Genomic DNA, 27,237 nt, shown 5'->3' on the forward strand with positions numbered 1-27,237 from the left:
AGAGGTGAAGGAAAAGGCAGGAGAAGAATGATAAATTTTAGCTGGCTCGCCAAATAACTGGTATTGACTTACTTCTGCAATGTTAAGATTTGATAACCGGTGTGGGTGAATTTATCTGGAAAAGATTTCTTGCTTGTGTTGGCAGGGGGTAAAAGGAGGACTGACTTATTGAGGAATTTCTATGAAGTATCTAAACTAAGGACTTCAAGAAGCTTCTTTGGGGTTAGGAACAGTTCTGCTTACTATCATTTTTGTTATAATTATTGAAGAGACATATTACTGATTGTACTGAGCAATGCATTGCACCTTCTATCATTTGCACCAAATAAGTCTATTGATATATTTCAAATGAAAGTTTTATGTCCCCACAACCTAAGAAAAAATTTCGAAAGAGACCATAACATGTTAGTTCAAGAAAAAGCAAAGCAGTTCTCTGACATTTTGAAGTAGGGTTTATCTAAAATGGGTATAGAATGTTAATATTATTTTCCACTGTAGCAATCGAACACAACTTTCTGAAAAAGATCATTTATTTTTTCAAAGGATTTAGGATTAGTATAGCTAACAGCAACTCCAACACTTTCCCCAGAAACTCAGACTTTCTTTTAAATGCTAAATGATCTTACCTAATGAAGACTACTCAGTTTGCTGAGCATCCCAGGGAGTAAGTAAACGTTAAAAGAGATAATTTGTATTTTTCTATTTTCAAATATTATCCAGGTGGACCCCGCACTGTAGGAAGTTGAAGTTATTACAACTTCAAATAAGAAAGCAAGAGAATTCTGAACATTATATTTTAGGAGATTTTAACATTAAATCATTCAACAAATGAATTTATTTTGAGGTACTAAAACTTAAAATACTTAACATTATAAACTGTTCCAAGTACTAGTTTGGAAATGGCGAACTTGTGGAATGAATACTGAAATAAGAGTTTTACACGTCGTACTTTTCATTTACACTTCCAGTATGGCACTGGATAAGTCATTCAACTAAATCATTAAGATAAACCCATTTAAAGCAGTTGGAAGACGTTGTGAAATGATTCCTTAAATTTCCTCTTATGCAAATTGGGAGAATTTGTTTTAGTGTAAATCAATTTAAGCTTCTCATAGATGTGTATTATATATAAAAAAGGTTCTGTTCAAGACTTAGTTGAATATGCAATGATATTTAAGAAGGAGAAAAAACAAAAAGTGGCTAATATTTAATTAGTCCAAAACCTTCTTATTCTTAATGCAGCGATAATGGGAAATGTTTTTGTGTTGGAATCCAAGATCTGTTAGACACCAACATTTCAAAGAAAGAAATGTATATTTTCCCCAATGCCTGCCTTTTTAATATTTGGTACTAAAAGTGAAAATATTTTGTTTTCTTTATAAATCAATGTGAAAAATACAGAGATGATTCACAATAGCCAAGATATGAATTCAATCTAAGTGTCAGTTGATGATGGATGAGTAGATAAAGAAAACGTGGTATATATACAATAGAATATTGTGTGTGTATACACACACACAAACACACACACACACATTTTAAGGCCGAACACATCAGCTTTAAAAAAGAAGGAAATCCTGTCATTCGAGACAATATGGATGAACCTGAAGGACATTATGTTATGTAAAATAAGACAAGGCAGGCACAGAAAAACAAATATAGCATGATCTCACTTATATGTGGAACCTAAAGAAGTCAAACTCATAGAAGCAGAGTAGAACGGTGCTTGCCAGGGTTTGGGGGGTAGGGCAAGTGGGAAGATGTTAAGTACAAAGTTTCAGTCATGCAGATGGATAAATTCTGGAGATCTAGTGCATAGCATGGCAACTACAGTTAATACTACTGTATTGTATACTTGAAATTTGCTAAGAGTATAAATCTTAAATGTTTTTACCACAATAAAAAAGAAAAATAACCATGTGAAGTGATGGATATGTTAATTAGATTGACTGTGGTAATCATTTCATAATGTATACATATATCAAAACATCATGCTATACATTGTAAATATATAATATTTTTATTTGTCAATTTATAGCTCCAAAAAGCTAGGGGAGAAGAAGAAATGCAATAAAAATTTTTAATCAGAATCATGTTTTTTCTTAAAAATTTTAAGCAACTAAAGTCAGCAAAATTAAATTGAGTTATGGAACTTTTAAAGATAATTCAATTCAAACTCATTAATACCTCTCATATGGAAGGAATCTAAACTTTATTTATTTAGACATTGTACCAATTTATTTGATTGCCTGAAGCCATATACTTCAAAAGGAAATTAAAAACAGAAACGTTCTCTTCTTTATGGTATATAAGATAAAACAACCTCTTAGTTATTTTTTCCATTTTTTTTCCCTGGAATCTAAACTTTAAAAGGCTAATACTGAATAAAGGTGGTAAGTCTTCAATGATACATATTTAACCTATAGCAATGACTATCGCTTTATTCCAGGGTTCATATCAAAGATTCTCTCTAAAATTTAGTTGAGATCCTTTCAGGCAAAAGGAATATTTATTTTCAGGTGGCTCAGGCAACTGAGTGTAGCCAATATTTGATTTCATTTCTGAGATTACGCTTTTAAAACAGAAAAGAGCTACGTTCTTACTTGGAACAATGTCAACCAGGAAGTCAGCCCAGGTGAGATGGCATGGATTAGTAAAGGGAATATAAACTGTGGAATAGTTATACATACTAAGTTAATAAAATTTACTACAGAAAAAGAAAAAATGAGTAGTGGAAAAAGAAAGTGAAAATAAGGTATCACTTAGATTTCTGAAACTAAGAATGAAATGTTAAAGGAGAAACTGAGGTTGAATTTACCAGTTTTAGATATATTGAAACAAAATGTTACAGTGAAGTCAAGCATTGAATATGGCTGAATTAGGGAGAAAGTGAAAAAAGAGCTGAGAAAGTGAAGAGCTTAAGGTAGAAAATAGGAACAGAAAAAAGTTACAAGAGATTTGATAAGAATATAAAAGCATATTAAAAAAGAAGTCTGAGGACAAAAGGTAATTTAAAAAACTACACAGAAATTGTATTTATAAGAACTTATGGCCATGTGAAATCTGTGGTTCTCTCACCCTCAATAATATTACTGAAAATCTAGAAAAGCAAGAGGAACACAAATCCTAGGAGCCTTGTCTGTTCCGCATGACACAGTGTGCTAGGCAAATCCACTGCCAGTGCGGGAACAATTCCAGGGCAAAATGGGATCCATCCCAGAGTTCTGAAGGAAGAGGCAAGAAAATAAACAATATAAAAATAAAATTAAATATCCCAATTACTTCCAAGTTCTTTACAAGGTTTTGGTTTAACGTAAATCCCCCAAAACTTCTATCAATTCAATGTTACAATAAAACATTTAAAAAAAAGTTATCTTTCTGATTTTCTTAATAGGAAGAAATATCTAATTGTGGGAATGCCTGTTCATGCAAAATAGAAAAATAACGTAAGTGACTAATTTTAAAAAGTAAGGTTTCCCATACTTCCTTCACCCCTTCTCTGAACACTACTTTAAAATGAAATGATTTGGGAAAATCCTTTTCATTAACTACTACTTTTTTGTCATACCACTACCATGGTGAACAGAAAATATCTTCATGAAAATAGTTGTTATTTAAGCAATTTGCACATATTAATTATTTAACTAAATCCACATAATCTTGTGAATTAAGTACTTTAATTTGATTTTAAAGTTCACTATAGTTACTAAGGGTCTGGAGAGATCAAATATTTGTCTACAGTCTAGTAGGTGGAGTAGCTGCAACTGGAACCCAAGCCTTACCGCCTCAGGCTCTTAACCTCTCAGTTTACAGGTCCCGACTGCTAGAGAAGTGAAGTAGTAGGGTTACCTAGCATGGTGAGGAAGATACAGAAGGGTAACATTTACACATTGCACCAATGCAAACTACTTTTAAGACTCTAAAACCTGTCTGTAATACAACAAATATATTTCTCAGTGAGGCATAGTTATAAGCCAAGTTTTGATGTTTAAATACTGCCTGGGGAATGGCCTTTGGTATGGCCCTTTTTGTGCTCAAGAATGTCCAAGAAGAAATTTACACCCCAAAATCACCCTAGATAGACTTACTCAAGTTCTGCCAAACCAGTTTACGTGTTAACAGAGGCAATTTGGCAATAGCTTCTTAACCAGAATTTCACAGTTAAGTATTTCTCAGACTTGTCATTAAAAGTTAACCATTTGACAAAGCATGACAGTGGAGTACCTTACTGTTAATGCTATCCTCTTGAAACCTTAATTCTCTTCCTGCCTTCCTAACTACCTCCTAATAGATGACTGGGCATAGTTATAGTAGCTGACTTAAAATCTTTGTCTGATAATCTCAATATCTGCATCATCTCAGGGTTGGTATCTGTTCCCTTGAAACTGGGTCATATTTTCTTGACTCACCATATGTTGAATAATTTTGGACTGTACCCAGAACATTGTGAATATTATGTTGGGGAGATATTCGGTTATATGGTGCCAAAGAGTGTTGATGTTTTTGTTTTTGCAGGAAATTAAGTTGGTTAGACTCAGACTCCAAACTGTCACTCCTCTGAAGAGCAGCAGCTCAGATCCCAGTTCATTCCTTTATGCTTCAGCTGCAAACTGCTTTCAGTTTGCCCACACATCCTTGGTTTTAGGGAGAGCCAGAGACGGGCTGAGTTTAAACACAGAACTTCAGGTTTACATTCTCTGGCTCTCTCCTTTATGGGTCTCCTTCCTTCTCTGGTGACTGTGGTTATTCTGGGCCCATTTTCCTTTCTGCTTCTTCCAGCCAGAATGGTGGTGGGCTTTCAATTGGAATTTTAGCCACTGGAATTGTGGCCACCCTCAGGACAAAACCACAGAAAACTCGGAATCTCCCATTAGTGACAGTACTTCACAGTAGTGAGCAGCTCCTCCTTCTTGATACCTTTTTGGCTATCAGTATAATATTTAGGTTTTCTTTTTGAGTTTTGGTGTTTTTATTGGTCCCTGTTCTTCTTAGACTAAAAATGTAGGCATTCTCTAAGGTTCACACATGGGTACACTGTTCTTCCCTCATTATACACCTTTCTCTTATTGTTCATTCTCGTGTTAAGTCTATTGAGTATTCATTTCCTAAAGTCTGTATCTTCAGGCCCACCCTCTCTCTTGATAGCCACTCTCAATTCTCTTTCAATCCAATATATTTTCACTTGTTCTGCTGTCTATTGTAGAGCACCACATTTTAAAATATAACATAATCAGGGGCTTCCCCGGTGGTCCAGTGGTAAAGAATCCGCCTTACAATGCAGGGGACGTGGGTTCGATCCCTGGTCAGGGAACTAAGATCCCACATGCCGCGGGGCAACTATCCCACGCACCACAACTACTAAGCTCATGCACCTCAACTAGAGAGCCTGCGTGCCAAAACTAGACAGAAGCCCACGCACCGCAACAAAGAGCCTGCGCCACAACGAAGACCCAATGCAGCCATAAATAAATAAATAAATAAAAATAAATATTAAAAAAAATTTTTTAAAAACCCAATCACCTTTTCCTCAAATCTGGTTCACACTTCTAATCTTCATTTTCCTTTGTTGATGCAAGGCCATTCTCCTTAAAATAAAAAAATCTTAGGGAAAGATAAAACCTTAAAGAAACTGAGATTAAGCATTCCTAGAATAGCAAAACTCAAAACAAAACTAGGGGTCTGATAAAGGGCTACCAACTTTTTACTTTGCCAAGAAAAAACTTAGTAAAAACAACTAACTATAAAGATCTATTATCTTCTTCATGTAAAAGAGAAATGGACATTTATCAAAAAAGTAGAAGGGAGAGTTTTTGGGTTTTTTGTTTTTTTTTTTTTTTTTTGCGGTACGCGGGCCTCTCACTGCTGCGGCCTCTCCCGTTGCGGAGCACAGGCTCCGGACGCGCAGGCTCAGCGGCCATGGCTCACAGGACCAGCCGCTCCGCGGCATGTGGGATATTCCCGGACCGGGGCACGAACCCATGTCCCCTGCATCGGCAGGCGGACTCTCAACCACTGTGCCACCAGGGAAGTCCCGAAGGGAGAGTTTTAGATTCAGCTTTATTAAAAAGTTTTCACTCTGTCCTCAGGACAAGATGAGAAACAAGAGCCGGGGACAAGAACAGGGATTCTGTGGCTGCAGCATGGGGAAAGAGGAGGAAGAGAAAATGTTCAAATCAGCAGCAGCAAGAAGGAAAGCAACATTTACTGTGGCCACTGGCCATCCAGCAGGAATACATTCTAGGTGACACTTTCAGGGAATCTGGACAAGTCAGTGACCTCCTGCACATCATTATTTGGATGAAATGTAGAGGGAAACATGCTGCCTTAATGTTAAATAGTTAAGAGCAATTAGAGGTAGTAATAACGGTGGGTAAACCCATCTAATAAGGAGTATAAAAATCACACCACTATTGATAAGCATAACAGGAGAGAGAAAACAAAAGATACCCATCTCGGAATTATTTGGTTTTCCAAAAGGAACTTATCAGAGAAGAAAAAAAAATCATAGTTTAATGACTTACAGAATGCCTGGAAACTACCTTACAATAGTTTTATCAGGATTCTAGGATCTATCTAGTTATCTTAGAGCCGAGTATCAAGTGTATGGAAAGATGTCTAATTGGCAAAGAAAAAATATCTTTCAGGTAAAAAAGCTTTCATAACATGGCAAGAGTGCCTTAAGCAAGCAACAAAGACACTGAAAGAACACAGCATATTACGTGCAAATGATAAATTAGGTATGTCCTCCCCATCTCTCCCCCATCAAATTCTAGCAATATCTTAAAGGGGACTACAAATAATAAGAGTTGTTAAAATACAATATTGGGAAAAGTGCTAGCTAGAGATTCTATGGTAAAATGAAGCTAAGTAGTAGTTTTTTTTTTTTCTTTTTGGCCACGTTACGTAGCTTGCGGTATCTTAGTTCCCCAACCAGGATTGAACCTGGGCCCTCAGCAGTGAAAGTGTGGAGTCCTAACCACTGGACCACCAGGGAATTCCCGCTAAGTAGTTTTCTTACTGTTGATTTTGGATCCTATAATACATTCTTATGCCTTTAAAAATTACCACGAAGAATACATACTATGCAACATTTCACAAGTCTAGGGTTCTGTGGAATAGCTCAAGAAATGCATCAGGCACTACACCATCTTTTAACAGCATAATGCGACCCGTTGCATGCGCAGGCATCCATTTGGGTCCACCCTGTGTCCCCCACCATGAGACCAATGCAAATATAATGCTCTAGCTGCTTGCTGTTCTATAAATAACAGAGACCTTTTTTACTCTGATCCAGGAGCCTCATGTCTTCTTCCAGCATCCATGAAGTTATAACTTATTAGCTTGTAGGTAGGGTAAAATCAAACCCCAGACCCTGAAACTCATGGGGTCAACAACTGTCACAATAGTATTAAATATTATTTGCCTTTTTTTTTTTTTTTACTGTGTTGGCATTTATACTGATGATACAAAAGCAATGGTGAGTAAAACTGCTGGTGCCTGAGTATGACCAAGGCCATGTTACCAAACTGCACTCATTGTATTCTTCAATGCTGTATACTCGATCAAAAAGGAAGCCAGTTTCACCTAAGAATATCCTTGATGATGACACAGTAAAAACTATTAATTTTATTGAATTTTGATCCCAAGCTAACATTTTTTAGTATTCTGTGTGACAAAATGTGAAATATACACAAAGGACTTCTATTTCATACTGAAGTACAGGGGGAAAAGCACTTGTTCAAGTGTTCGAGCTGCAAGTTGAACTAGTCACTTTTTTAATGGAATGCCATTTTCACTTGAAAGCATGATTATCATGCAAGTTATGGTTATTCAGACATTTTCTCAAAAGCAAATGAAGCTAGCTTCCCACTTTAAGGAAAACAACTGAAAAGATTTGTTGTTTACGAAAAAATTTAAGTTTTCAAGTGCAAATTTTGGAAAACTTCTGTTATAATAATCTTGACAGCTGCCCAGTATAAAGACTTTTCTGATGAGATCAGTGATGATGTTAAATGTGAGTTAAAATATTATGTCATGAAATAAGTCAATATTTGGAAGCTGTGCATAGCTCCCTGAACCGGTATTTTCCAAATGACCAATTCATGATGCTACAAAATCATACATAAGTAAAAGACGCATTCGAAGTACAAGACAGACCAATGGCTTTTAATGTACCAGAAGAGTTCACTGGTTTCAGCTTTCATACTGCAGCTAACAAAGAAATTACCACTTGCCAAGTTTTGGTATAGTATCAAAGGAAAATATCTACAATTTCTAAAAAGGTTATTAAAATACTCTTCCCTTTCCCAACTATGTATCTGTGTGAAGCTGGATTTTCTTCATGTAATCCAACCAAACAAACAAACAAAACAAAAACCCCCACAACCCCCCCTCCAAACCACCCACCACAACATATCACAACAGATCAAATGCAAAAAGCATTTCTAACCAAAAAATAAATATCTTTTTTTTTTTGGCCACGCCATGCGGCATGTGGGATCTTAGTTTCCTGACCAGGGATCAAAACTTCACCCCCTGCACTGGGAGTGCAGAGTCTTAACCACTGGACCGCCAGGGAAGTATGAAGAAACAAATATCTTTAAAACAGATTTTGAGAACTTTTAGGATGACAGATCGTAATATATTAATAAGAGAAACTAGATTGATTTGGAGGGCTAGCCCCAACCTACTGAGGTTGAAAAAACAGCCTTTCAGGCCTTGGTCAAGATAAATCACGGAAGAACAGAATACAGTAACTCTGTTTAGTGGGCTCTGGAGAAGAGTAGAAAAAAGAAAAATGGGAAATGTGAGAAAGGGTACAGAAAGGGGAAATAAGGGGAGAAATACCATATTAGAGCTATTTAAATCTTCTTAGAAGCCAGGGAAGAGGATTTAAAAAGTGATATGCCACTTCTCATTTTCTTCTCCCCTCAAAAATTATTTCTAGTATAATAACAAAACAAAAACTAAAATTATGTATTAAATTAAAAAACAGAGACTCACCAAGATTAACATACAGAAATCTGTTGCATTTCTTTACACTAACAATGAAGTATCAGAAATGGAAAGTAAAAGAACAATCCCTTTTAAAATCCCATCAAGGGCACATGCCTGGTGGCGCAGTGGTTAAGAATCTGCCTGCCAATGCAGGGGACACAGGTTCGAGCCCTGGTCCAGGAAGATCCCACATGCCATGGAGCAACTAAGCCCGTGTGCCACAATTACTGAGCCTGTGCTCTAGAGACCACGAGCCACAACTACTGAGCCCGCGTGTCACAACTATTGCAGCCCGTGTGCCTAGAGACTGTGCTCTGCAGCAAAGAGAAGCCACTGAAATAAGAAGCCCGCACACCGCAACAAAGAGTAGCCCCTGCTTGCCGCAACTAGAGAAAGCCCGTGTACAGCAACGAAGACCCAACACAGCCAATAAATAAATAAATATATATTTTTTAAAATTGCATCCAAAAATAAATAAAATACTTAGAAATAAATCTGAGCAAGGAGGTGAAAAGACTTATAGCTGAGAACTACAAAACACTGATAAAGGACACTGTAGATGATTCAAGGAAATGGAAGGATATTCCATGCTCTTGGATTAGAAAAATTAATATTGTTTAAGTGGCCATACTACTCAAAGCAATCTACAGATTTAATGTGATCCCTATCAAATTACCCACGATATTTTTCACAGAACTAGAACAAACAATCCTAAAATTTATATGGAAACATAAAAGACCCAAAATTGCCAACACTATCCTGAGGAAAAAGACCAAACCTGGAGGTATAACCCTCCCAGACTTCAGACAATACTACAAAGCTACAGTAATTAAAACAGCATGGTATTGGCACAAAAACAGACATATGGAACGGAATAGAGAGCCCATAAATAAACCCACACACTACAGTCAATTAATCTTTGACAAAGGAGGCAAGAATATACAATGGAGAAAAGACAGTTTCTTCAGCAAGTGGTGCTGGGAAAGCTAGATAGAAATCAATGAAGTTAGAACACACCCTCACACCATACACAAAAATAAACTCAAAATGGCTTAAAGACTTAAATATAAGACATGACACCATAAAACTCCTAGAAGAGAACATAGGTAAAACATTCTCCAACATAAATCATACCAATGTTTTCTTAGGTCAGTCTCCCAAGGAAATAGAAATAAGAGCAAAAATAAACAAATGGGGCCTAATCAAACTTATGAGCTTTTGCAAAGCAAAGGAAAGCATAAAAAAAATGAAAAGACAACCTACAGACTGGGAGAAAATCTTTGCAAATGATGCGACCAACAAGGGCTTAATTTCCAAAATATACGAATAGCTCATACAACTCAGTAATAGAAAAAAAAAAAAAAACCCAATCAAAATATGGGCAGAAGACCAAAATAGACATTTAACCAAAGAATAGGTAAGATGGCCACCAGGCACATGAAAAGATGCTCAACATTGCTAATTATTAGAGAAATGCAATTCAAAACTACAGTGAGGTACCACCTCAAACTGATGAGAATGGCCATCATTAAAAAGTCTACAAGTGGGCTTCCCTGGTGGCGCAAAGGTTGAGAGTCTGCCTGCCGATGCAGGGGAAACGGGTTCGTGCCCCGGTCTGGGAAGATCCCACATGCCGCGGAGCGGCTGGGACCATGGGCCATGGCCGCTGAACCTGCGCGTCCGGAGCCTGTGCTCCGCAACGGAAGAGGCCACAGCAGTGAGAGGCCCGCGTATCGCAAAAAAAAAAAAAAAAAAAAAGTCTACAAGTAACAAATGCTGGAGAGGGTGTGGAGAAAAGGGAACCCTTTTACACTGTTGGTGGGAATGTAAATTGCTGCAGCCACTACGGAAAACAGTATGGAGGTTACTTAAAAAGCTAAAAGAGAGAGAGATGCCATATGATCCAGCAATCCCACTCCTGGGCATATATCCAGAGAGAACCATAATTCAAAAAGATACATGCACCCCAATGTTCACTGTGGCACTATTTACAATAGCCAAGACATGGAAGCAACCTAAATGTCCATCAACAGATGAATGGATAAAGAAAATGTTGTATATATACACAATGGAATATTATTCAGCCATAAAAACGAATGAAATAATGTCATTTGCAGCAACGTGGATGGACCTAGAGATTATCATACTAAGTGAAGTAAGTCTGAAAGAGAAAGACAAATACCATATAACATTTATATGTGGAATCTAAAATATGACACAAATGAACTTATTTATGAAACAGACTCACAGACATAGAAAACAAACTTATGGTTACCAAAGGGGAGAGGGGGTGGGGGAGGGATAAATTAGGTATTTGGGAATAACAGATACAAATTACTATATAAAAAATAGATAAATAACAAAGTCCTACTGTATAGCACAGGGAACTATATTCAATATCCTGTAATAAACCATAATGGAAAAGAACATGAAAAAGAATATGTATATATACCTGAATCACTTTGCTATACACCAGAAACTAACACAACATTGTAAATCAACAATACTTCAATAAAAAAAACAAAAACAAAACCAGAGACTCAAAACAGGAAAGAGTTAGAATGAATTAATAATTCAGATTTGGAAACAATTTCTACAACAGAAGCTTCAATGTAAACATTAAAATGATTTGGATATCAATTTTCTTAGAGTTTGTGATATATTTATTATGACACCTTGGGGAAAACTATGAATTTTAATGAATAAACTTGTTGAATAACTTTTTTCCTTCTAATTATTATTCTACCAGAGAGTCTATAAACAAAGACTAATCTCCAGAGAAAAGTAATATAGAAGTGTTACATATAAAAAGAAGGTATATTTGATCCAATCTCTAAAAACAAAACCAGGGGGAATGGCACATTTGCTCTGACCAAGAAGGTAAGTTGCTACATACACACGTTTTCTCCAATCCTCTGTAATCCCCAGGCTAGGCTGTCATGTGCCATTGTACAATGGGCATGTCTATCTAATAAGAGATGGTGAAAAGAAAGAATCGAGCCTTAAAGGAATATAGGGATACATTTTTTTTGTTGTTTTTTACAAAGGTGAGTAATACAAAGGTGAGAACATAAGCAGTCATATTTTTTTTAAAGTTCCTCTCTCAGGAAAGGTACTATGCGTTTTGGTAATGTAAACCATATTTTACTTTGCCAAGGAAATCACTTGATAGTTACATATCTTGACTAATAATATAATTTCTAACTTTTGTTCAAATAATAAAAACATATTTAAAAACAGGTGTTTTTATCATATACCTGTACACGATACTCTATTTTAAAGCATTTACAATGTATATGAAACCAGGTACCTGACAATAAACCTAACCTATAAATAAATATAGTTTAAGAGACTTGCAGTAGAGAAAGTATCTAGATGTTGAAAGAAGCTATGGGGGCCTGAAACTCAGATGGAGATCCCTAAGTAGGTGGTGCTCCTGAAGTCCAGAGTATATGAGATAGGAACAGTTCATGGATGGAGATGTCATCCAAGACCTAGATTTGTGAGGCTAGGATTTTATAAGCTACAGAAGGCTGACAGCAGAACAACTTAAAGTTCATACAGTGTCTGCCAAAACTGTCATATATAATAACTGGAGGAGTACACCATGGGCAAATGCCTTTCACTGAAGAACCGTCTACAGAATAAAGAAACAAAAATAAAGAATAAGGAAACAAAAAGAAGCACTCTCTCCTCTGAAGTCATGATTATGTAATTTAAAAAAGTTATAGTAAATGAAATTGCTCTTTCAAAACCCTCAGTTTTATTCTTATTTTTTATTTTTTTGCGGTACACGGGCCTCTCACTGTTGTGGCCTCTCCTGTTGCAGAGCACAGGCTCCGGATGCGCAGGCTCAGCAGCCATGGCTCACGGGCCCAGCCGCTCCGTGGCATGTGGGATCTTCCCGGACCAGGGCACGAACCCGTGTCCCCTGCATTGGCAGGCAGACTCTCAACCACTGTGCCACCAGGGAAGCCCCCAAAACCCTCAGTTTTAGCTTTCAGTTTATTTAATGTTCTCCAAAGTAGCCTGGAATAATATGGGTTCTTGCCTAGAGATTATTCTTTTTCTATTAAAATGCTGCACAAAATTTAAGTTTACATATCTATGCATATACTACCACATAAGCAAGTTAAGAATTTGTTTTCTTTCCCCTACTTAAACTAAATGTTGAGTGCCTGATCAAGCCTACCTTCAGCTCACTGGGAATTTTTATTTTTAAATTAAGGTCCTATATGTTTTATCTGTACCATAAAATGATAATTAGGATTTCATTTTGTCATGTAATTAGGACTTCACATTGTCTTTTAATTTGCTTGCTAATTGCTTTGGGTCTCCAAATTTTGTTTCCCCAACCAGATTGTAGCTCCTTAAAGGGGAAAGATCTTATTCTTTTTTTTTTTTTTTTTTGTATTCCTATCAAGGACTAGCAAGACTGGGAAAATAGAAGGAGTTCAATAAATACTTCTTGTCCACTCAGCCATAAAAAGAAATGAAATTAAGTATTTTGTAATGAGGTGGATGGACCTAGAGTCTGTCATACAGAGTGAAGCCAGAAAAAGAAAAACAAATACCACATGCTAACACATATATATGGAATCTAAAAAAACAAACAAACAAACAAAAAATGGTTCTGAAGAACCTAGGGGCAGGACAGGAATAAAGACGCAGATGTAGAGAATGGACTTGAGGACACGGCGAGTGGGAAAGGTAAGCTGGGATGAAGTGAGAGAGTGGCATGGACTTATATATACTACCAAATGTAAAATAGATAGCTAGTGGGAAGCAGCCGCATAGCACAGGGAGATCAGTTCGGTGTTTTGTGACCACCTAGAGGGGTGGGACAGGGAGGGTGGGAGGGAGATGCAAGAGGGAGGGGATATGGGGATATATGTATATGCACAGCTGATTCACTTTGTTATAAAGCAGAAACTAACACACCATTGTAAAGCAATTATACTCCAATAAAGATGTTAAAAAAAACCCCAAAACTTGTCTAACTGACTGACAAGTGAATTTTTAGACATCAGCTTTCTTCAAACATATCAGAGCTTCTATGTTTACTTGCAATTGACAGGTACAGCACATCCTACTTCCTTAATGTTAGCACTGATGGCAGCTCCACAGCTCCATTACTGTTTTACTATTCTAAACCTATAAAATCTTTCCTGCTCCTCAAAGCTACCATGTATCTGCTGATCTAATCACAATGATAGCTACATTAGAAATCTGCCAACTGTCTAACTGGCATCTTTCAGTAACAACTGCATTCTTTGTATTTTTTTTTTTTTTTTTTTTGCGGTACGCGGGCCTCTCACTGTTGTGGCCTCTCCCATTGCGGAGCACAGGCTCCGGATGCGCAGGCTCAGCAACCATGGCTCACGGGCTCAGCCGCTCCATGGCATGTGGGATCTTCCCGGACCGGGGCACGAACCTGTGTCCCCTGCTTCGGCAGGCTGACTCTCAACCACTGTGCCACCAGGGAAGACCCATTCTTTGTACTTTTAAACTTTTGTTTAAAGCATATAACTCAGATGAAAAAAGATGTATAAAGAATAAATTATATATAGAAAATCAGAAATAAAGCATAAAAACATCTCTATACACATGAACACATGGTCTCTAAATAATTAAAAGTTCAAATAAACTCATATAATATATACTTTGTATCTCGGATCCTAGAATCTGAAAAAACTTTATAACATTCAATAACGTCTATATTGGTTATTAAATCAGAGGGCAGTTTAGAGTTATTGAATGAATGAGTGAAGAAAATTTACCAACATCACTAAATTCTTTTATGTATTCTACATTTTTGCTCTCTATATTTTCTTGTGTCAAAACACTCTAGACTTTTGTATAACTTCCACACAAAAAAAGGGATAGAAAGATGACAAAATCTTTTGTCACACCCTACACACTTAGGGTAGCATTTAGTTTGCAACTGAAGTGGCTCCCAGAGCCGTATTATAAAAAAATCTCGTTTCCAAGATCATAAAAATGATCCAGGGGAACTCCCTGGCGGTCCAGTGGTTAGGAGTCTGCGCTTCCACTGCAGGGGGGCCTGGGTTCAATCCCTTCTCAGAATTTGTATTTATATTAAAATAGAAAATTTGCTAAATAATAACTGCTATCATGACATATGTTACTATGTCTGACAATGGTGTCCTGCAAACAAGATAGTAGTCTTTGCCAAGAATAAGTGTATGCATTTTTGTATTATTTGATTTCTTACAATTTTTAACTTTTAAAGTAATAACATGTGACAGTTTCTTGGTGCTCTAAAGCACTGCTCAGCTAATCTCCTCTGGAAAGTCTATATTCATATTAGAATTTTTGAAATTATTCTCAAGATAATAAGCTATGATTATTTCTTTCCTCTGAGATGAATAACAATAGGATTCAGGTGAGTCAAATTCATTATTAAATTCTGCCAGGTTCCTTTAACTCTCATTAATATTTATCATATGGTAAATGATGTACTATGCTGCCCCCACGCACACCCTTGATCTTTTGGTACCCTCTTCTGTATACCACAATCAACAATCCCTGTGATGCTTTTATTTTTATTTTTAAAAATATTTATTTATTTAGGCTGTGCTGGGTCTTAGTTGTGGCATGCGGGCTCTTTTAGTTGTGGCATGTGGGATCTAGTTCCCTGATCAGGGATCAAACCCGGGCCCCCTGCATTGGGAGCGTGGAGTCTTAACCACTGGACCACCAGGGAAGTCCCCCTGTGATGCTTTCAAATACAGTATGTCTACAAAATCTTTGATAATCTTTTTTTTTTTCAAGAAGAACTTATTTTATCTCTGGAGCACTTAGTGACTTATTTCTAATGAACAGAATAAAGTGGAAGCAAAGGTGTGATTTTAGAGACTAGCTTGTAGAAAGCACTGTGGCTTCCTCCTTGCTCTCTTGGATCTCTTTCTTTGTTACTCTGAGGAAGATAGCTGGCACACTGTGATGAGAGGCCCATGTGGTGAGGTATCTTGCCAACAGCCATCTTGGAGTGAGCCATCTTGGAAGTGGATCCTCCAACCACCGTTAAGCTTTCAGGTGACTGGAAGCCCTTGGCCACATTCTGACTTCAATCACATAAGATCCTGAATCAGAACTACCCAGCTAAGTCACTTCTGAATTTCTGACCCACAAAAAGTGATTAATAAATAGTTGTTGCTATATATTGGGGTAAATTTGGGGTACTTTGTTTTGTTTTTTTTGTTTTTGCGGTATGCGGGCCTCTCACTGTTGTGGCCTCTCCCGTTGCGGAGCACAGGCTCCGGACACGCGGGCTCAGCAGCGGCCTAGCCGCTCTGTGGTATGTGGGATCTTCCTGGACCGGGGCACGAACCCATTTCCCCTGCATCGGCAGGCGGACTCTCAGCTACTGCACCACCAGGGAAGCCCGGTACTTTGTTATATGATAGATAATACAATGAATCCTATCTCAACAAGAAATACTGTACAAACTACAGTGGTGTACAAGAGGTAAAACTCAAGTTTTCCATTAAACTGAGTACTTCTCCTCTAATGTCACTAAACTACAAGCAGAATACTAAGGGTCATCCAATGACACAGGTTCTGCGACCTTGACTTTTTTATGTCCTTTTAGAAATCAAAGGACTCTTGCATGCTCTTTGTGTAGGATTTCTATGAACAGACTAAACTATACGTTTCACGTTTCTCAAATACAATTTTCTAAAAGGTCCTCTTTTCCCTCAACATATTCCTTTTTCCTCCACTCTATGTGTCTCATTTTCCAAGGCAGCCATAGTTGCCATTTGCCATAATGTCTGGGGGTCTTTCCCTTTTCAAATAACCTATCCAAGTCCCAAACAAGGTAAACAGTTCTCAAACTACCCACCAAATAGGAGGAGGAAAGGACTGTGAGTAGTTAGCAGTAGCCTCCTTCTGTTGTTGGTTCAAAACGTTTCTATTAACTCACTAATTCATTACAGAGGCTAGGCCAACTGATTGGGAATGTAATTTCTAAAATCAGTTAAGTTTTTCATGACACAGAGAACTATATTCAGTATGATAAACCATAATGGAAAAGAATATATATATATGTATAACTGAGTCACTTTGCTGTACAGCAGAAATTAACATAATGTTGTAAATTAACTATACTTCAGTAAAAAAAATAAAATCAATTAGTTTTTGAGAAGGCTAATAAAATAAAAGATTGAAAACAGAAAATTGTGCCATTATCTTAGCCATTTCTGCATACTACCTTCTAGGTTTTGTCTTGTGTATACATGCATACTTTGACAAAATTGCAAGCAACCAATATGGAATTTTTTCATTTTGGAAAAACCTTAATGATATCCATGCCAGTCAAACTCCTTCAGGAAAGGATTTCAATTGTATTACCTACAAGTGTATTTAATTATAATTTAATTAGCTCAGATCAACATATATGCCAATGGAAAAGATTTTAATTTCAATTGGCCAGTATTTTTCTAAATTAGGACTAATTTTTGTAACGCATATATATAGCCAGCTCTTGAATACTCAATAAATCCAATTTATCCATTCTTTTAGAATATATTTATTCTCTTTAATCCTTTATATGTTTAGTGCTCATTAGCATTTTGGCTCTAGATATATAAAGGAAGATTAGAAAACTGAAATATAAAACTGCTAATTTTTATTATAGTACAAAAAGATTGAGTTGAGCTATTTGAAGAGTTAAGTACGTAGCTGTCAAATAAATCTTTCCCCTGTTAGTAAAGATAATTAAGAGAACTCACTGAATTTAGATTTATTTCCTACTTGGAGCTTTATATTTTTCCCTCTTATGGTCTGTCAACAAATAAGGTTATAATTGATGCAACATTATTAATTTTTTGGAAATAAGCTACCTTTGACATGATTTCTGTTACTTACACTTAATTTCAGCCCAGCTGTTCAGATATATATATGAGACATAAAGACATCTTACAAAATTAAAACAAACGTAATTTTAAAAAGAAATCTGTTTGAAGGTTCTCTTTGAACACTAATTGACAAACTCTAAAACTTTCATAATGACAAATTATCCAAATTCAAAATAAACTAAATTATTAATATATCTTACAGCCTTTCACATTATCCCCTTTGTTCTAATCAAGACTGCTACTTTCAAAAATACTTTCTATGTACTTGAACTGCAGATATTTTATTATTTTCAGAGAAATGTTATAATTGGAATAAATATAAGAATTTTGACTAAAAATTGATGATAAATCATGACATTTAGAAGTCTCTGAAACAGGAAAATGGTCTGCAAATGTTATTTACTTAAGCACTAAATTAATGTCAGCATTTTATAGTAGTTCAATGATTTTAAAATGTACTATAATAGGCTCTATCACAAAATTGTATTCTAAAACTCAGAATCACTGTTTCTGAATTTTGTCTTTTGCAAAATAAACCTGAACATGTTCCAGTGGCACAGTTTCTTGTGTTTACTAGCAGTTTTAGATAAACGGAAATTGCAGTGGGGGTGAAGAGAGCTGAATGATTCAAATAAAAAAACCAATAATGATTCTAAATAAAGAAATATGAACTGGGAGATACTGTAGGGAATTTTTCATTCTAAAATTTTTATTTATAGGGAACTGTCAAACTGGATTTCTCAGATTTGATGTTAAATAAAAACAAGTTAAGATATTAGTTATGGGATAAGTAACTGAATAACCTTGACACACAAAGTCAAAATCTCCTACCTGATTTAGAAGGGAATAAATAAATAAATATAGCACTCTTGACTTAATTGTCTTGTGGTTGTTAAGTGTCCTCATTTGTTAGGAGATATTATTTCACTCAAGAGCTGTTTCATCTCACTAAAACACAATTCATCTCATTAAAAAAATTCATTTTTAAACATAAAATTCCAATGATGCAGAAAAGTATGGAGAATAATACAATATACATCTGTATCTCGACCACCCTGATTTAACCAGCATTAAGATTCTGCCATATTTTCTTCAGAACTTCTCTTTAAAAACAGAAAAGTTACAGATATACCTGAAGCCCTCTTTATTCCTTTCCCAGAATCAGTCTCTTTTCTCCCCACCTTCATTTTTCTAAAGAATACCCTTCCTGCATACGTTTTTATACTTCTACTACACATTTATATTTTTATAAATGATATCATAATGTTTTATATTTAAAAAAATCTAAATAAATTATTCCCATTTTTTCATTTTGAAATTTCCATTTTTTACTCAACATTGCTTTTGAAATCTAGGTATATTAATATATAAATATTTAGTTTAATTTTTCTAAAATGTTTAATTGTAAAGATATACCATTCTGCTACTGACGGATGTTTAGGTTGTTTCTAACCAATGTACCATGAACATCTTTGTACACATCTCTCTGCAGATATGCAATATTCCTTTTTATATTGCTTCAATGAAGACTTTTGCTTAAGCTAGGTAGGCAGATTTTGTTTTTTAATTAAACATTTAAAAATAGAATACTATTTTCTAGCCCAGAATCATCTGTGTCTTACTATCTTATTTCTTTCTATGTAAAATCTTTTATTTCATTGGTAAACACCTGTGAGATAGAAAAGAGAATACTAGGAAATAGGAAATTTAAGTCTTTATTTTACTTGGAAATAGTGCTTCAAATATATTTAGGAACATGTAAGTTACTTGTTTGTATATAGAGAACTTCTGTTTAGAATTCCAGTGGTGGATCCATTTCAGGAAAATAAAATGGGGAAGATGTGTTATGTACCACCATTTAAATTTTGATTCTTGCAACAGCAGTGTTAGGGTTGAAAAGAATCTTATCCACTTTCTCCACCGTTCCTGCCCATCCCAAATGTGACAGAATACTGACTAAATAATTCAAGAAGCCCGATTTCTCATTTATTTCCTTTAGGGAATAAACTGGCAGCGCAGTCTACCTTTGATTCTTTTTCTTTTGGTATTCGTGATTTTACGTTATCATGTGGCTGATCCAGAGTCAAATTATTCCTCCTTGCTTCACTGTCCTCAAGCAGGGGAACACAGCCATAATTGTTATCTGTAAGACAAAAACCTCTTAGACATAAGTGGGAAATCCTTGTTTTTGGTACCACCTGGAAAAGTAAAAAGAATACAAACCCAAATCCCTAATTTTAAAGAGTAGAGATTTTAAACTATGAATTTAAAAAATTCTTTAGATAATAGTTACTTTGACAATTTGCCCATTTAGATTTTGGCATATTTGATTCATATTTTTTTACTTTCATTCCCACTAAATGCACAAAACCCCTACTCTTCCAGTATCAGTAGTATATAAAATATGTAGAATTTAGAAAACTAGAAGTATGTTCTTTGTATCTTATCATCAGCAATGTAATTAAACTTTTATTTAAGTCATATTTTCAGGTATGCATTTCTTGTTTATGATAATTATTTGCATAATACTCTATGCTTATTATTAAAAAATGAGAAAATGCAGACATGCTGAAAAGAATAAAAAAATAAAAGCTACCCACAGTTTTTATTATCTGTGAATTATTCCTGTTAACATTTTGGTTTATATTTTATCAGAATTTTTCTTTTCCAATACATATAAATTCAAAAAAGAATCTTTTTTTTTTGCATAGATAAAATTACATTTATTTTTTTATCTTGCTTTGCTCAGTTTGCCATATGTCATGAATATGTCTCACGTTTGTAACTGAACACCTATTATCACTTTTCTTGGCTACGTAGCTGTTCACTACACAAATGACTGTAATTTGACTGTTGAACATTTATTTCTAGTTTTCCATTATTAGAAATTATACTGTGATGAGCATCCTTGCATATATACCTTGAGTACTTAAAGAAATATCTTCTTATGATATATTCTTAGGACTTAAATTTTTGGTTTAAAAGGCACAGACATTTTAAAAGCTTTTGCTATTTATTGACAAATTGTCTTCTAGGAAGTTTTATCAACTTAAGAGTTCCACCAGATAATATATGTGAATGTCCATTTTCCCATTTCCTGCAACTGTTCATTTCTTAAATAAACATAACTGTACCACAGTTATTAAAATATCAGAACTACTGTAAAACAATGGAGAAATAAAATAGAAAAACTTAACTTCCATCTTTCTTTTCTCCCAGAGGTTTAAGAAATAAATAAAAATTTAACATGAACATACCTCGACTGGAATTCACAAGAAGTAACTGTGATTTTAGCTTGTCAATAATAGTTTGTTGAAGTGACAGCTGTTCCTGTTGCTCATGTATTCTCTGCTCATAGTTCTCAGTCTGCTGACATAAAAACCAGTTAGCCTGATATTTACTGACAGACATGTACATACATTTACTGCCCCTTAATAATTACATATAGATATGAGTTACCCATATTGCCATTTCCCAGGTACTGGAGCATTTATTTATGAGCTAAAAATAGGATCCAATAACGCATTTATAATCATTACACATAAGTGATTTAAAATGCTTTAAACACTGTAAAATTTTAAAAATCTTCTTAAATTTCAGTTAAGAGTTCAATGTATAGTTCCTTGGATAAAAATTATAATTTAGAATTTAATCCTTAATAATAACAAAAAAAGCATGAATGACAAAATGGATATTAAAGTTATTCTATAAAAATACCCACTAACTTTAAAAAGTTAAGATTTCATGTCTTTTAAATAAACACACTTTTGAATTTACTTTTAGAGTACAAAAACACAAAGGAAGTAGCTATAGCTAAAACACTATGAAAATCAAAGGGACATGTACAAATTATAAAATACATTGATCAGAAACTTCTAAGATTAAGTTTTAAGAAGTCAAGAGAACACATGGTTAATCTCTAGTGGATATCTTAAATACCACAATTTCCCTTATATTTTTAATCCATTCACCTTACTATTTCATTGCAGTGGCTGTGAGAATTAAGCAATGAAAGAAGAACACGAGTTTGCATTAGAGGATACAAATGTTGCAAATCTGAAATTTGAAAACGTTCCATTACAATTATCAAATTAACACGAAGTCTGAAAAATATATGACCAAAAAATAATAGAGAATTCTTTAACAATTTCTATCACTAGAAGAACATATAAATGACTAAATTATAAATTCCTTGAAATATGAAATGGGGTTCTAATAATCTTGGACTGTCCTTCAATAGATACTAAATATACTATTTTGAATTGATACTTAATCAAGGTTCAAAATTAATGAAGCTCTATTATTTTCAGAGATCTATAAACCTAAAGTTCTTTATATACACAGCTGTTCCTAGATTCCCAAAGTAAATCAGCTTAAGAAATGAAAGCAAAATACCACATTTTCCCAAATAAAAGGTGAAATTTTATAAGTATTACACTTCAAACATGAGTAACTGACAAAGCTGGTAAATAACCCAAGTGGTGTGTTGTCTTTGCATGTTGCCTGAGGGTAGTATCATATAACTTGATACTCCCATAGAACTCTGCAAAGTAACTTACACATAGGAGGAATTCAGTACATGCTTATTGAAAAAATAAAATAAAAGAAATAAAGAATCCAATTAAAAGAAAATCCAAGTAAATTTTATTATAATGAATAAAAGAATGAGTCTTTTGAATCTGTCTGAACCATATGTCCTATGACTAGGAGTCTGAGAACAGAACCTTGGATACCAAATTCCAGTCGAGGGCTAGGCTTCCCCAAATAAGACTTCTTATTCCTACATAAACTTACGTCCAAGCCCCTAGAAAGAGTGGGTAGGCTGACTGTAAGAAGGGTTTAAACCTCTAATGCAAATTCTGTAATACTTTAAATTTACCTGGCTACACAGAGCCACCAGGGCTGAGGAATCAGCAAACACGCTGATATTACAGTCTGTACTATCTACTTCTGTGTATTTAGAACTTTCTCTAAAGAACTCAAAGCTTTTCATAAATATCAACGAAAAATTACCCATTCATTCACTATTCTTTGAGAGCTATATATATTCTACTATCCAGCATTAAGTAACCAGTACAAAAAAACTTAGTAAGTTAGAGACGGGCCCAGAATAATGTATGTTATTCAAGCCTCAGTCCATTCTCCATGTACTATATATTTTCCCCCAACCTTAATGAAAAAACAAATGACTTGTATTTTCTTTTGGAACCAACTCAGAAAGCCTCTGCCAGGTAATTTTCATCTTCTAGTTTCTGGCTTAAAAATATACTTTAGCACATCTGCATATAACATATTACAATAAGTGAATAATGCTGAAAATGCTTTCATTAGCTGGAAAAAAAATCTATAGATCAACAATAATTTCAAGTTGAAGTTTTGAACTATTTCTTAAACAACTTAACAAAGTACTTTATAAACTTAAGCAAATTCTGTAATAATTTAAAAACCAATACTCTGGAAGTATAGCAGGGGAAACAGAACAGCAATGACCCATGTTCTTTTACTGTTCTTTCCACATACTTACATTATATCAATTACAGTAGTCTAGCCTAAATGTTTATATGTATGACTTCCCTTTAGACTATGACCTCCTCAAGGGCAGAGACTATTTTCTCCTGAGTACCCCATCTCCAGAGTACAGCAGAGTACCTAGCACACACTGAGATGCTCAATAAATATTAGTCGAATAAATAAACTAAGTTTTATAAGGAAATATAAGAGAAATAGATATGCCTTCAGAAGTAACCTGAAGGAATGGAGATAAGGTTTTGCTTACATTTCTATAAGGAAAATAGGAAAAATAGAGACAGTAGGTCAGTAGGTAAATAAGACAAAAGGAAATTAAGTTTCAGAAGATGGATGCAAAAAAAAAAGGCCATGTCTGAAGATTTTCTTTTTCTTTTTTTGGAAAAAAAGGGAAGCTTATACTATCAGAAAAAAAAGTACTAATTTGAGAAGAGAAAATACATATTTAGAAAATAGTATAAAAGCTTCTGACCACAAGGCTATGAGAGGGGAAGTCCAGAAGAGGATACTGTATCAAACTGGGAAATAACCAGCAGAATTCAGTTTACTTGCTATGTTTGGAAACTAACAGGAACAAGAAGTTTGGTTTCTTTTTCTTTTTAGTAAATGCTTTTGTTCACTGAACAGATGTCAACAAACTTACTATCTGAAAAGTCTTTTTAAAAGGTCAGATAATTGTTGCACTGTCACAGTATTTTTTTTAAAAAAACAGTACAATTAAAAAGCAAGTACATTCCAGCACTACCAAAGACCCAACAAAACAGAAAAATCACTAACAACCACATTGAAAATGTACAACAGCAATGTCTTGTCAACACTTCTGTACAGAGCACAGACATGACAGCTAAAACAGACAGAAGAGAAGATGCTTTTGACAGCCAGTGTGTGTGAATGATTCTTTGAGTCAGATGGCAGCAACAAGTTACCAACTAGGAGATCTGCATGACAACTAACCATCCATCTGTATCAAACACCATCTGGCCGAGATGACTCTGGCTTCTGTGTATTTGACACTCCTTCCAGTTCCAAAGACTAGCAAAACAAGTGGTCTATCAGCATCTAAAGAGGTAAACAGGTACTTAGGTACTTGGTGCCAGAATGTACTTTGTATTCTTTCTCAGTGTTCAAAAGCAAAACTTAAAACAATGGTGATTAAATACAGTACACATCTTGAATTTACTAAAAATGGTTGTCCATACATACTCTCGACTATCATAAATAAAGCAAAAAGCTTATCTTAAGAAATGTCCCTTTATCCAGGCAAAATTTCAATCCATCTTCAAAACTAAGGCAGCATATTCTCTATAATTTTGGACATACAGCTGCTCAAGTTTTCATGGGTTTCATAAATATTAATATAGAGTTCTATAAATTGAATTTTTTCCTACTGCTGATACTGAAAATTCTCATTTTTCATAGTTTCCAAAGCACGTATTTCCTAAATGGGAAAAAAAGTTCAAGTGTCCTTAAGTCATCCATAATTCTCTAAATAGGTCAAACATTATCTCTTCTCATCCTCAAGAACTAATCCCAATATTCTGAGACATACCATTCTTTTCCTCTAAGTATAGAAAGAATAAAAATTTTAGTAAATATTGAATGGATTAAAAGAAAAAGCCTTGGTTTAAAAACCTTTCAAACTGCTCCAAGATTAACAAAGAGGACAAAAGCTTTATTGAAGGATTTGCTTGGCTACCACAAAAGCTCTCAATAGGGAGCTCCACAGTTCATGAAGGAAGATAATTAAATATTAATTATTCCAACACATAACACTTCAGACACAAACTAATTGTCTTATCTTGAAACTTTGGTAAACTAAAAACCAACTTCAATTTTAGGTTAAAAAAAAAAGAGATGGTATAGGATTAAAAACTCAGAGATATAGTTTACACAGCTCATTGCTAAACCATTCTCTGCTATATTCTCCTATAACTAAGAAGTTATAAACCCTGCCCTCTCCCACCTTCCTGATACCAAGACTCACCTGGGAGATCTGCAATTTGACAGATCAGATTATCAATCTGATTATCTACTATTAAGTGACAGTGCTGTCACCAATTTCTCTGCATGCCAAATGGTAAACTATTTTTATTTTACAATATTGCATTGTGGTCCTGATTAATTTATTCAACTTCTTTGAGCCTTGGTTTCTTTCACTTTGAAATGAAAATAATATTTACTTACAGGATTGAAGGAGATTGCTTATTATGGTACATAATAAGCTCTTTGCAAACATTAGTTACTTTCCTGTAATAATGAACAACGTTTCCACATAATATCTATTACTATAGCATGTAGTGCATATGTCCATTAACTAAAGCTCTGATTATCACTGTACATAGGCAATTTGTCACCAGACTTACCACACAACCACCCCATGCTCTAAGCCAGTTTCTCAGTCCTTCTAGTTCACTGTAATCTAGGACTCAGAAGCTTCTCTTCAAGAAATCAGTGTGGTATCTCCATTGAATCAAAAACATTCTGTCAAGCAAAAAAACAAACTCTGGTTGTTCAAAGTTTACAAAGAGACTAAATAGGCTCAGAAATGATTAAGAAACAAAATTGTCGTTAAAAACTACAAAAGTAGCACGTTTGTTGAAACAATGCAAAAAACAACAAAATGTCCACCATTACCAACATAACAAAACCCCAGATATGTACAAAGTAAAAGTGACAGTCTCTTCCTTTACTTTGCTCTCCTTTCCTCCTCAGAGGTAATTACTACTGACACTTGGGCATTTGCCCTTTCAAAACTTCTGTGTACATGTGTATGTATCTTTTTTTAAAAATGTGAACTGTTTTGCAACCAAATTTTTCATCAACACATTATCATCATATGATCATTTCACTGACTACTATGCTCCAGAAATTAGAGAGCTTTATTTTCTCTATCTCACTTAATCCTTAAACTAACCTTCTGAGATTATTTCCCACATGTTATAGATGAGAAAACTGAGGCACAAAGAGTTACAAAATAACCTGCTCAAGGTTTCTCAGTAGGTAGTAGAGCTGGGATTTGAATACAGGTTTGCCTGACCACAATGCCCAAGACCCTAAATAAGCACCATGGCTAGACTCATGTGAGTCTATCTAGCTCTACCAAGGTCCTCCTTTTGCTATATATTCTCCCTTCAGGCAATCTCATTCCCAGTGGTTGCTTATTTCCCAGACTTTCAAATTCTCCTTCTAGCAGAACCCTCCTTTGAACTCTATATCTATGTGGTCAAGTGCTCCTGAAAAAGCATTTCAAATTTTACTTACTCAAATCCGATGATCTCCTCCCTCCAACTAACAAACCCCTCAAACCCCCTGCAACCCCACCAAATCGGTCCTTTTCTAGTATTCCTTCTCTCAATACATGGCACCGCTATTTATCCAGAAAGCTACGACCATCCTTGACATTTACTTGTTCTATTGCCAATCCATCACCAAGTGTCAATTTTAATCTTAAATACTCTCACATCTATCCACTTGTTCATTTCCAATGTAGACATAACAGTTCAAGCATCCAACATTAATGAACTACTGCAACAGCCTAACTGCTCTTCTTAAATCTATCAGCCAATCCACTCTCTACACTGTAGCCATAGTGTTCTTTGCAAAATGTAAATCTAATCATAAGACCCACTCTTTCCTCCTCCCACCCCTTCCCTCAAAAAACCTTAAATGGCTCCCTACTGATTATAGAATAAAAAACCAAAAATCTTCAATATGGCCTCTAAAACTCTACAAAGTCTTGCCCTTGACTCTTCTCATTGCATTATTTCCCTTATACTTTCATTTCTTTAGGCGAATGGGGCTTGTACCTGGAAAGCCCCCCAACCTTGTCCTT

At 35.1% G+C, this 27,237-nt stretch overlaps 1 protein-coding gene across 8 annotated transcripts in view; it reads right to left on the reverse strand.

Annotated features, from left to right (window-relative positions):
• Nucleotides 1-27,237, reverse strand: part of TANK (TRAF family member associated NFKB activator) — an 88,798-nt gene that overhangs the window by 13,074 nt on the left and 48,487 nt on the right. For all 8 annotated transcript variants that reach the window (XM_032636987.1, XM_032636990.1, XM_032636986.1 and 5 more), the window contains 2 exons: nucleotides 21,137-21,245; nucleotides 19,904-20,022 (listed from right to left, as the gene is read on the reverse strand). In XM_032636987.1, coding sequence (XP_032492878.1) covers nucleotides 19,904-20,022; nucleotides 21,137-21,245 — 228 coding nt within the window. The remainder of the gene's footprint in view (nucleotides 1-19,903; nucleotides 20,023-21,136; nucleotides 21,246-27,237) is intronic.

Source organism: Phocoena sinus, chromosome 7 (genome assembly GCF_008692025.1).
Source record: "Phocoena sinus isolate mPhoSin1 chromosome 7, mPhoSin1.pri, whole genome shotgun sequence".
In the NCBI taxonomy this organism is placed as follows: domain Eukaryota; kingdom Metazoa; phylum Chordata; class Mammalia; order Artiodactyla; family Phocoenidae; genus Phocoena; species Phocoena sinus.